This window comes from Apis cerana, linkage group LG15 (genome assembly GCF_029169275.1).
Source record: "Apis cerana isolate GH-2021 linkage group LG15, AcerK_1.0, whole genome shotgun sequence".
Taxonomy (NCBI): Eukaryota; Metazoa; Arthropoda; class Insecta; order Hymenoptera; family Apidae; genus Apis; species Apis cerana.
This window is the reverse complement of record NC_083866.1, coordinates 6,078,949-6,092,127: the sequence shown is the minus strand read 5'-3', so window position 1 is coordinate 6,092,127 and position 13,179 is coordinate 6,078,949. Positions and strand designations below refer to the sequence as shown.

At 31.9% G+C, this 13,179-nt stretch overlaps 1 protein-coding gene across 3 annotated transcripts in view; it reads left to right on the top strand.

The window, feature by feature from the left end:
- LOC107996287 (ABC transporter G family member 20) overlaps positions 1 to 13,179 on the top strand; it is a 35,231-nt gene that overhangs the window by 3,011 nt on the left and 19,041 nt on the right. The window contains exons 1-2 of one of the 3 annotated variants that reach the window (XM_062085811.1): positions 872 to 1,110; positions 11,681 to 11,778. Coding sequence is in view for 1 of the 3 variants with exons in the window: in XM_017054253.3 (XP_016909742.1) it covers positions 1,046 to 1,110 (65 nt within the window). In the remaining 2 variants the exon portion in view is untranslated. Of the gene's footprint in view, positions 1 to 868; positions 1,111 to 11,338; positions 11,520 to 11,680; positions 11,779 to 13,179 lie in introns of those variants that run through there. The other 2 variants (XM_017054254.3, XM_017054253.3) reach the window with 2 other exon arrangements.

The window sequence follows — 13,179 nt, the reverse complement described above, 5'->3', positions numbered from 1 at the left end:
AACATGTTTAACGTAATTAACAATTCAAAAAGTGGCGGAGTTCTCACAAATAAAACTCTTTGAAATTGTAAGTTCCTGGTACTTCAAGAAACTTTGTACTTCTTTAAGATAACAATGTGCCAAAGAAAATGCATACTATTTTTAGTCATATTTTCTATTCTACTGACAAATTGTTATACAGCACGCTTTCTTCATAATGACTTAAAGCATATGAAGTTACTCGTCGCTGTAAAACAGTTTCACTTTTCGCCATTGTCATGAATGGGCACGCGATTCTTTCTACGGAGCTTATGCATCCTTCGAAGAAACGGATTGCTTTTCTGGGTTTACGAAAGCGTGGAGAAACAATATTGGTTTCTAGATATAATTTAGAGATCGGTACACTTTGATCAGAAAGGCTATGCACTTAAGTTTTTCTGACTAACATCAAAAAATCTCTCGATTTAAAATTTTTTTCCTGTTGCAACGATATTATCAATGAAAATAATTTATTTTTTTAACTAACGAGACATTGGAAACTATTTGTTTTTTTTTTGTTCATTTATATTATAAATTCGTAAAATATCCTTAAAATGTCTAAAAAAAAATCATGTTTCCATATAATTATAAAAAAAAAAAAAAAAAAAAAAACCTATAAAATGCCTATTTTTTTTTATTATTGATGAATATTTGCATTGCAAATCATTCAAATATGACATGTTAGACAGAAATAGGTATTTAAAAGCTTAAAAAATATATCTTCCGATATTTTAAATGTACTTATATCTTTTTTATCGGATTATTGTGCTTAAAATAAAATGATTAAGAACAAAAAAAATGAATTTTCAATATGAATTTTATTCTAATTAAGTTTGATCGATTTTTTCAGTGCGCCGTGATCATTTAGAAGATACACAAGATACGCTTTTAAAGTGAGGAATTTTCATCGGAGAGACGAACGAGAAAAGATGTGTCATCATTGAGAAGAAAAAAAATCTCAGCGAAAGATACCTTTCCCCAAGATCCATTAATTCGTATACAAACCACTGAAAGGACGTTGATCGAGATGGAGGACAAGAAGCAGTGGGAAAAGACGAAGAAGCTGTTCAGCTGGAGCGACGTGCAGACCGCGTGAGTAATACGCTTGAAATTTGTTTGGGCTCGCTTCCACTTTTACTTCGCTTTCGTTGATTGGAGAAACCGGCCATGGTTCGACTTTGTACCCGAAGCTTCTACGATTATATTGGCCATTATAGTAATTATATTTTAATACTGATTTCACAAGAATGTAAAAATAATTCTGGAAAAATAACTCCAATTTTCAATTAACAGGAAGGAATTCCACAGTAGCTATTTTGTGCAACTATAATGAAATATAATTATTTTATTCAAGTTTTGAATTTATTTGAATATCGTCTAATTGAAATTTATTAAGATATTATTTGAAAATGTGAGAAATTAATAGAAAGAAGCATAAATATAAGCATAGTCATATTATTTAACGTGAATTAATAAAAATTAAATATTATGAATTGTAAAATATTTCGTTTTTGTATCTGAGTTCTGTTATTTTTTTTTTTTTTTCACACATTGTTATAAAACTTTTTTTTTTCGTTTTTTACAATGACGATAATTGCAAGAATAATCTGAGTATCATAAAAAAGTGCATATATTCTTTTTTTCCGCGAAATGACCATGGTACGATTTTGTAACTTATTGTGAGGACGTGATTGCATGAAATGTACAAATTCCGTTTGAATACATACGGCGATTTTATGGTAACTTGCATTCCGGTTGTATAGATTATGCGGAAAAATCGTATTCTGCTCCATGAATCTTGATTCTTCTCTTTCATTTTACGTTTTCCGTCCAAGAAATCTTTGATTTCTTTTATTTATTCTTTTCTTCTTTTTCCATGATTTGATCCCACATCAGTGGAAATCTTTCATCGTAAAGGAAATTGGGGGGAAAAAAATGAAAAAAATTCTATGGAAGATACAGAAAACGGTGCGTACCGTGTTAGCGAAAAATTTCTAACGAGAGTGAAAAGTCGTGGAGGCTTCGAAAAAGTCGGCCAACAAATGGCGCACAAGGCGCGAGGCAAATTTTGCAAGAGCACCACACGCTGGTACGAAGCTACTTCGATCCTCGAGTTCGCAATCGCGCGTGAAAGTGGCCGACGAGGAGTCGCGATGAATAGACTCGTCCGCTTGTGGCTGCTTCGTTTTATCATTGCACAGTGAAAGGGTAAAATGTAGGCAAAACACACGAACGATCGCCACAAACGCATCCTCTCTCGATGTCAGATTGATCTAACATCGATCTCTCTTTTACGAGGAATCTCTAAGCGTGAACTCTTGTACGAAATTATACGATCAATTTCTATCAAATCTATTTGTTTTCTCATTGAATATATATTTTTATTGCCTATTAATTAGAGTTTTTTCTTCGGTAAAGAGACAAGGAGGCTGAGTTAATTAATAAGAATTATTATCATCTTTAAACTGACGAATAACACTTCTATTCTTTAACTTTTAACGATGAATCATAACCGAAGAATAGGCTTCTGCGTGACATATCTTAGATACGGTATTTTACATTTTATTCTAGTCATAGTCGTAGAAAAAATAATAGATTAATAGAATGATTCAGTAATTGAGATTATTATGGAAGGATCTCCGGTTAAAGATGATAGAAATTAATGAATCATTTAGACGGAAAAATAATAAGGTTATGGTACGGTTGCATCATTAAATTTCAAACTGCGTGTATGCATCTATGCATCTCAAATATAATTAAGAATAATATCGATCATTGATTGCAAATTACAGTTTGTCGTTCCCTTATGTACCGATTACTGTTGAAGAAACAGAAAGAAAGGAAGTTATAAAGACACCTCGAGAGATGGCACCACGCTTACCATTTCTGTTACGTGATGAACTTAGGGGTAAATTAGCATAATTCACAACATGTGTCTTGTTAGCATAAAAACGAGTATAGACTGATAATTATCGAAGACATGCATTGCGTGACGCTCGAATACGCGCATTACATAAATATAATTTTATGTACAAAGTCGCGATTAATTTACGCGATCATATCATAATTTAATTTTTATTTTATCTATTTTATACGATTTTATATAAAATATATATATATATATATAAGAATAAATAAATAACGATAAAAATTATAATTAAAAAAAGAATTAAATTTCTTACAATTTTAAATATAAAATAGAATATTCTTTAATTTTTAAATATGAAATAAAAATTAGATAAAATGAAATTACATAATATGATAATCCATGGATCACGATTAAACGTAAGATTATAATATTCTCGGCAACTAAAACAAGAATATCAATAAAATTAATTTGACTGTTTATAGCAGTCTGTAAAATATTACACAAATAAATATTTAAAATAAATATGCGATAAATGCTTAATATATTATAATAAAAAAAATTATAAACATGATAACAAATCACGTAATAAATCATAATTTGATAATGATTTCATATATGCTTATTAAATAGAATAATGCAATTGAACATAGAGAGAACATTCGACTTTTAATTCATGATTTCCAATCATTTTCTGTATTTTTCAATGTTACATTTTCCAATGTAATGAAATGTTGTGTTTTAATTAATTATTGATTTCATAAGTTATAAATCGTATATATTTTATTTACATTTTATTTTATTGGTATTTTATAAAAAAGATACTAAAAATAAATCATCAAGATAAAAATCAATTTAAAAAATCTTATGAATAAATATTAAGAAGAAACGATTATTTTTTATTATATAAATTATTATATAAATATTTATCACAAATAATTTTAATCGTTATTTGCCTTTTTTTACACATCTTCTACATGTATTACAAATATTATGGAACAACAATATTACATAAGTCGATAAAAATCATTTATAAATTAATTTCAACAAAATTCCAGAAACATCAAATTAATATAATAATAATTCGAATTAATTAGTAAACTATAAACTATGCTAGCTGCTTAATTTGCTTCGCAAGAAAGTTTCAACTAATCGTTACATTAATCAGCAATTCCTAATGTAATCGCTTTCTCCAATAATCGATTCCCAAAATTTACGTGGCATTCCAGATATAATCTCTAAATATCTTCATTCAAGTTCAACGAAGACACCAAATCTCTGTCTGTATTTAAATAATAATGAAATATTCATACCTCTCGATTAATTATATTCGTTATTGAATCTTCTTGAAAAATATACAATTAGCATAATCTGTATTATACAGAAAAAGAAATAAAAAATTAAACGTTATTTAGTTAATTCGGAGAAAAAATTTTATTTACTTATCATCGCTCGTCGTTATAAATTAGAAGATATAACTAATTTGTATAATGCACAATACTCGATTATGAGTATTGTCAATCGAAAATGTTCTATTCACCAAATTGCATTCGATGATTCCGAAAAGTAGCACAAGGCTATATGAACAAGCTCGTAAAGGGAAAACCCCTCGCTAGCTGATGCACGATCATCAAAGTATCGACGAATCAACGGTTGAACACTCTTCCTGGGATTTACGTAACACAGCAGCCGGACTGACCGCTTTCACGTCTATACCATACCTTCGGCCGCATTTGGCGACCTGGTTCAATAAGTCCCATGCTAGTTTCTCAAGTCTGGGCCCGGCCTTCTTTCCCAGGACGACTGTTTCAGGGTTAAATTCATAGATTTCCTTACCCAATATCGCGGCATATGTCGTCAGCATTTTATTCCAATCCTTGTTTCGATGCCAAAAAGGATCGAATTTCACTGGGTAACGGTAGTTTTAAGATTAATTTCAATCGTTTCGCAAGATTATATTATACTTCGAATCCAAAGTTGAAAGAAAAATTAGCTTACGTATTATTTGTTTGTTCTAGGAAGGAAGAAAGAGCGATCGAAAAATCAAAAATTTTTCCCATCTCTCAGTCGTGTGCCTCTATTCTAAATAGAATTTCTTTTTTCTCTTCATAAAAGAGAAATTTAGGTGAGGTCACTTCCTGAACACTTTTCTAAAGTACCGACAATTCTAGGAATCGGAGGTGACAAACTTATGGCGAAAAGTTGAAAATATTTCAATATTTTCTCGAACGAGGAAGAGAAATAAAAAGTACCTTTCTGCTCATGAATGCATTTTTAATGCGACAATTTACGATAAGCCATATAAGGTAAAAGAACGAGCGAGTTAAATAATAAAATAAATCTTGTATAAGTGCAAATTAAATCACAAAATATAGAATATAGAATTACATCTCGCGACATTTGTTTACGATGTAAACAAATTCACAGTATCATTATCGCGTGTATTTACTCGTAGAGCCTAATAGCTATCTACAGTTCTATTTGCGTGTACGAAACGTACGTACGTACGTGTCGTATTTCTTTTTTCGCGGAGACTGGTGGAACGGACGGATTTTTGCGAAACGAAAACGAACGCACGTGGTTAATTATTTATAAGCGGTCATATATTTTATTGTTATCATTTCCACTCGTTTATTTGCTAGGAAATAAGCGCAAAACAAAAGACATATCGAACGCGACCTCGTTGCGTTCGGTTCGAGCGTTTGACAAGCGGTCAGTGCGCATGCACCGAGCCGACACTTTCGCTTTTACCAGAAGAAGCCCAAGCGAAGGTGGCTGACACTAAGAACCGCGAGACCTTGCGCAGACCTTCCCCTCTCCAGTAAACCTGCCATCAATAAGAACGAGATTTGTCTACGTTAGTCGGCCTATGCATTAAATACGATCCACTTTGTCATGATACGATGACATTAACAATAAGCCACGATTATCCTTTTCGTGTAATAAATCAATGCGTTTCGTTGACAGTTTAAAAAAGATAAAAAGCAGGGAAAATATTTTCGACGTGACATAACGTGAAATATTAATTTGTAATAATTTTTATGACAAAGATGAGTTAGTTAAAATAATTACGCGCTTAAACATTTTATTATGATAATAAATTTGTATTACGACAATAATTTTGCACAGAATATAGGGGATTTCTTGTGAAAAAATTAAATCGGATATAAGCAGAATTGGTTGATCCTCGATTGGATATAAATGATTGTCGATCGAGAAAGGGGTTATTTTATGTCGTGAAATTAATGAAAAAATTTTTATTACCTTATTTTTATTAATTTTAAACAAAATTATTTGACACATGATAAAGATAGATTATTATTTTTAGAAACGAATTTAAGGAGAGATTAATTGCTTTCACTTAATACATTAATAATATAAAAAGCAATAAAGGAATTGGTCGCATTTATTACGGTGATAAAAGAGGTTCTAATTATTTTTTAAATACCAAAAGAGATACGAATGAAGATGAACGAGATATTGTAATGAATTTACTTTAGAAATAGATGGGTAAAGAAAATAAGTATTTGAATACTTTATACGGTTATCGTCTCTATTGTTGGCTGTTCGATAAAAATTGATCGATGCTTTTTCTGCAATGGTTATTTACTACCGATTCGATTTGGCCAATAATGAAAACCGGTGTATCCTCGCGTTCGATGGCCGGATAATCGAAAAACGATAATAAATCACTTTCACTTTTCGGAATATTTGCTTCGTCATTCTCATCTTTAATTATATGGATCATTTAGAAAGTTTTAGAAAAGTTTAGTTTTACCATATATTTTCCTCATTAAACCCATTCTGTCCCATAAAACGTACGGAACAATAACAGTTTGTTCCCGTTGTCTTTAATTCCTTTACATATTAGTGCACTAATGTTCTTAAGAATAATGCTCCACAGAAAATAAATTTGGAAATTTTCCAAAATTCAAAATTTTTCCGCATATTTTCAATACTTTGTTTCGTGCTCTTTCTTCCTCATATATTCTAAAAATATAAATTTGGCGAATGTAATTTCGCATAAAGAAATTCAACTGCGCAAATTCTATAAATAAAACAAAATAACGTACGTAATCAAATCTGAAACACGAATTGTTTTTTCAATGATGTATAATTAGAATTGAAAACAATTTTCGTTTCCGTTATTTACCATATTTTGATCAGAATTACGCGCAATTCTTTAAATTTATTCAACAATTGAAATATCTAAATTATTAATTATAAATTGATTGATTAACGCTTTGTAATATTAAATAACAAAATTTTCGTAACATGCTCTATAAATGTTACGTATAAATTATGAATACACATGAATATACACAGATCCTCTTTACAAATACTACACTTCCCAAGACCTGCATCCAAAAAAGTAATATGAAATAATAGTTTAAACAATAACCTATTGTAATCATAATAATCATATGATTCGTGTGATTCAGTAACTAATCCAACGCATAACAGCGTGCTTTCACCTCTCTGTTCCCTTTCTTCGTTTTATATCATTTCACTTCTTACGTATTTGAAACCAAATACTCTATATCCGTAAATAAACAAACAAATAAATAATTCAATTTCAATTCTAAGCAGTAAAACCACTCATTCATCGAGATCTCTCGAAATACCACGACAAGGTGAATCGATGACACACGATCGTTAAGTTCGTCGAACTTGCTGTTTAACATTTTAGTCAAGGGAAATCCGCTGCCAAGTTAGCCGCTTCGATGTGTATCAAAAGGTATCGCGAAAATTCTTAACGTCGTACGTGGCAATTTTCGTACAGAAAAAAAAAGAAAGAAAGAAAGAAAGAAAAAAAAAAAAGGAAGAAATGCATAATTTCCTCGAGAGTTATTTAATCAAGGCTCATATTACGTCAGGGACTGTATCCAAGTTACGCAATCCTGGGGAAAGTGCAAACCGTTCTGATCGCTATTATGGTCGCTATTTCTCGATCTCGAATCAAATTGTTTGTTGATGGCTAGATTCCTAGAGACCACGATTAATTAAAACAATTTCTGTTCACGGTTGTGTAGCTCAATCTTGGAGAAATATGATCGTTGCCCGAGCGAAACGATTGCTATTAATTTTTTTTCGAACGATCGACGACCAGAATTCTTGGATGATATACGGATATATTTGATCGAAAATTTCGAGATTGAGATTTTTTTCCTTTTTTTTTTGCTAATGAATATTAAATCGAGAGTGAAAGTTATCGTCAAATGATCGTTCTTCATATTACAATGCTCACTCGCGAAAAAATATTCTCGCAAGAGAAATTTTTATCCTCAAATATGCTCGTATCCTAGAGAAGGGATTAGCCAAGATTGTAAATATCGTCACACGTTGAAACGAACGAAGCGAAAATCGAAGCTTTCTCAAGCTGTATCATTTTTAACTAAAAATTGAACGAAAATTTATGTAATAAGTTTTGACTATTACTTAGTTAACGTATCTTTCGATCTTTCGATTAATCGAGCTGCAACGGTTGCGAAATATGAAAATTTGTCGGCAAAAGAGCTCGAAACTGTCAATAGTAAGCCTGATTTCGAGGCATGAAAAAATTCTCTTGGGCAAAAAATGAGAGTCAAACTTTCGTTACGCGAACATATTTTAAACAAAGACTCGGACAATTAAGCCTTAGGCAATTGTCTTGGCTATCGCTAGTCAATAAATTTTTCTCAGTTTATTGTTAATGAAAATGCGATTATTAATGAACGTTCGTAATAGTATTTGAATTAGAAACATATAGCGTACCGTTTTAATTGTTTGAATCGCGACCAATGAAATTTTTTATTTCCTAATGAATTGATGAGGACGAAAGAGAGGAAAAACGATAAATTTTCAAATTCTTCAGTTCGTTTCCGGCATTCGTCACCGGTATTGGTCGTCCGAATTTTTAAGTTTACGAATTTATTAAAGAATTTATTATACCATCCATATAGCAAGAAATTTAATATTAAAGAGTGGGGATCATTCGCAATAAACGTGATTCCCGAGTGCAAAGTTCTTCAAAACTAATTTTCAAGAATTTAATTATCAACGAACCGGCACGTAATTTCAGAAGGAAATTTCTTGTTACATTCTAGATAATAATAATAATATAATTATATAGATAATAATAATTTAACGTATTATAAAAAAAAATAAATAAATTTTCCATTGAAAACTAAAATTCTAGAAAATGCAATAGGTAACGCTAAATTATAATTTACAACAGTTTATATGCAGTTTACTTGAATATAAAATCCGTCGACAATTTTTTGTCGACCCTCGTATATTTTTGCATAGTCATCTACAATAAAGAAAAGAAATAAAAAAGAAATAAACGCCTTCGTGAATGTTAATTCGCGTATAAACTGTAAAACACAAGTATGTTTTAGAAATCGTCGTGCTAGAACGATCGATGTGTCACAACAACAACAACAAAAAATCGGTTAATTAATTACAGCACTCGAGCGTGTTCCATTCTGTAACTTCATTTTTATATATGTGTATATACATATATATATATATATACACATATATCTAGTATCAGTGTAGTATCAATACTTATTCCTACAATTCTGTAAATGAATTTCCAAACTATGAATTTCTCACTTTGATATATGATATATTCTTATAACCATTCCAAGTCTTTTAAAAATTATAATTTTTGAATTGTGGTGTCATTTATCTAGCAAGCGCCCAATATTATCTCGTTCGAGATAATAATGAATATTTTTTTTTCTTTCTTTCACTTATTAGATACCGTGGTAAATTTCACAAATCAAATAAAAATGACAAGTGTGACAATTCGTCATTTAATCATATATGTATATATATATATATATATATATAAAAACAGAAATTTAGAATTGTTTAAAAGGCTTATGGCAATCACTGCCAGGTAACATGACAGAGTCTTTTTGAAAACGCGACGATGTTTCGTTCATGGCTCATGAAACAAAAAGAGCTTGAAATCGCTGAAAGCGCGCGAATAGAACGCAGTAAAGAATCATCAAAGATTTTGCAAGTATAATCTTTCAGACTCTTTACTGCGTGTCTTTGTCCATTACGTGGCCAGATGTTTCCGTATCTTGGCTGGACTTCTATACGCATTGACACGTGGAGATGTTTTGCATGAAAAATTGTTCTCAATTCCCCTCTCCCCTGATGACGCTAGTTTAAAGATCCAGAATTAATCAGTGGCAAATATGATCTAAATTTACATAAATAATTTATTTAAATTGATTTTTCCTTTTTTTTCTTTTCTTTTTTTTTTTTTTTGATACATCGTTAAACGCGATCGAAAAAATTCAGCAGATTCTCAGAGATTTAATAAATCGTGCAATTTGTTCTAATTATTTTTTGAGCTATGAACATGTCTGCTTCAATGTTCTTTTTTTTTTTTTTTTTTTAAATTAAAAGTAATACTTTAATAATTAATTTCTTTTAATTTTATTTAATACGATTATCGAGTCAATTGCGTTTATTCCTGTTCTTTTGAGAATATATATATTTTGATAGAAAGAAACACGATTCGATAACGATGTAATTTTAAATTTGCTATTTATAAAATATTAAATTTATGAAAAATACAAGGTATTTTTAGCAGAATAACTTTTGATTCAATGCATGATTTACGTGAAAAATGCAAATTTGACAATTTGAACTAATCTTCGTAAATAAAATTGAAAAATATTCAATTTATTATGAAAATTTATTTTAAAATTGACAAACATTTGTTTTGTAAAAAAAATAAAAAAAATTTAACGAACTGAGACGAGAGAATTAGTCAAAAATCACCAATGTTTTTTATCTAAAAAGCAAACTTAAAAAATGATTCGACACACCGTTCATCAAAAATTGGCAAATGAAACAAACTAAACCCAAGATCGGGAAACACTGGTCTCGAAAAAATCTAACGATCCAGGAGACCAGCGAAAAGGGCGGAGTTGATTAGAAATCGGTGAGAAATCTAGAAAGCATCAAACACCGTCGATATGAAATGAATTCGGTGCATCGTATTTGATAAATCGATATGTACGTAAAGATCGACAGAAAGGATCGAGAAATGCGGCGATACGGTGATTTTCATCCAAAAGTTTTCATCAAAATCTACAATCCAATGAAAATAATTCGACGTATGTTTTGATAAAAATTTTTTGATAAAAAATGGAAGGGAGAAAAAAAAAGGAACGGAATCGAGAAAAGGACGAAGGTGGCCAGAAATCGGCAGAAATTCCGATGGTAATAGCGTGAACGAAAATACTGTTGTTGTGGGACTGTGACGAAGGACGACAGGTGGAGGGAAGGTGAACGAAAGAAAGAAAGCTGGTTGGTCGAACGAAGACGAAGCATGATTGGATATAGGTGGAGTGGAGGTACGGGTAAGCGAGAGTGAGAAAGAGAAACAGGGGGAGAGAAGGACGTGGGTCAGCTCGTTAAGTTGCGAACTCGATTTTACTCGCTTCTGACCGCCTCAGTCTCGCGTCAGGACTCGCAGAGGACGAGGTGTCTCTTCTCCGTATCCAAAGCTCCTCTTCAGTTGACACGCGGCTCAAATACGATTTCAAACGATCGTGAACCAGTGTGGGACACGGTGCGATTGTGTGTCTGATTTAGCCTTCCGTGCGTAGCTGTGTTTTGTGTGCTGGTGAATTTTTTTTTTTTTGGAATTTTCCATCCTATTCTTGTCTCGATTTCTCTCGAGATTTGTATATATATATTATATTTTATATATATATATAAATATATATATATATACACTCTTGCGCATCAGAAGACTGATGCTACCGATCAACTGTGAATCCTTAGTGACACCTGGCCAGGATTATACCTAGAGGATACGCTTCGAGTGATCATCGAAAGCGGAAGGATTCGAGTACGAGATAGCGTTGGGATTTGATTCGAAGGTACGCATAATTCGATATATCGAGTGAATTTTCACAATTTCGAGAAGACGACGCGAAAAATCGGCAACGTCGATCGAGATTCTTTACGATATTTTCATCTATCAATTTTTTTCTAATTGTTCTTCCTTGAAAATCTGTCTTTGATCGATGTTCTCGCAATCGATCGACTACAATTTTTAATATTTTCCACCGATATTATTTTATTCGCCATTATTCTTTCTAAAAAAAAAAAAAATTCGAAAAGGATGATCAAAGGAAAAAACAAGGAGCAAGCTGAATTCAATGGAAAAACTCGATCGTTGCTCGATTTATCGCGGATCTTCCTACGTTACGCGGACTGAAAGGAATGAAAAACATTGGAATTAATTTTGTATTTCCCACAATTGAGAAATTATCGTTCATGGTTGCGTTCGTGTTATTATTTTCTTTCTTTCGACTGTGAGAAATTCGATTCGCCCGTTTTCACCATAATTACAAGCATAAAACAAAAGCGAAAAGCGGTTCGTGTGTTCTAAACCCCACTCGTCGGAACAATCGGATCGGGCAAAACCGCGAGTTATTATCGAACCGATCTAGAGATCCATTTCCGATCGATCGGGTTAGATCACTACGATTAATCATTTCTCGCGCGGTAGTTAATAGGGGAACTGGATCTCTGAAGGAGATTTTGTTTACCGCAATGAGTCAGCTGTTTCCGCAGATTTGTGAAATAGAAAGCGAGTTGCTCGGTGGAATTGCAGTATTTTGACAATCGAGGAATGCACACGCAGTGAAATCGAATCGTGCTCTCACGTAACTTGCCGAGAAAATATTTTCCTAATATTTTTTTCTTTCTTTTTTTTTTTTATTTTTTGTTGCCATCGCGTCTCCTCGACGATATTATTTACAGTACGAAGAACAAGCGTACTCGAGATATATTTGTATCGAGTGTTTGATCGCGAAGTTGCTGGTCTGAAAAGTGGATCTTCATCGAAGCAAATCGAATTTCACTTTCGACCGATACGAATTTCGATGAACAAATTTAACGGTGAAATATTAAATATTTTCTCGCTTCTTTCGATCGAAAATCGGTAAGGAAATCAGAAGTGAATGATGTTTACCTTTATTCTAGATAGGCTGCACGCATGCATATTTTCTTTTGCAATCGTGTAAATCGTTTTTAAACTTGTAAATCGCAATACGAAGATACGAATAGAAAGAAAGAAAGAAACAACTTGGAGATGTATATCAATCTGTCTAGTCACTGTTGTTGCTGCTCTGATAGGGAAATGGATCTCTGTCGAGGCAAATCGAATTTCACTTGGACTGATATACCAATCTTTTTTCTTTTTTTCACGAAGATTGAATTTGATTGTTATTAAATTTCTGTCTCGATCAAGATCGAGAAAACTAGGCACGGAA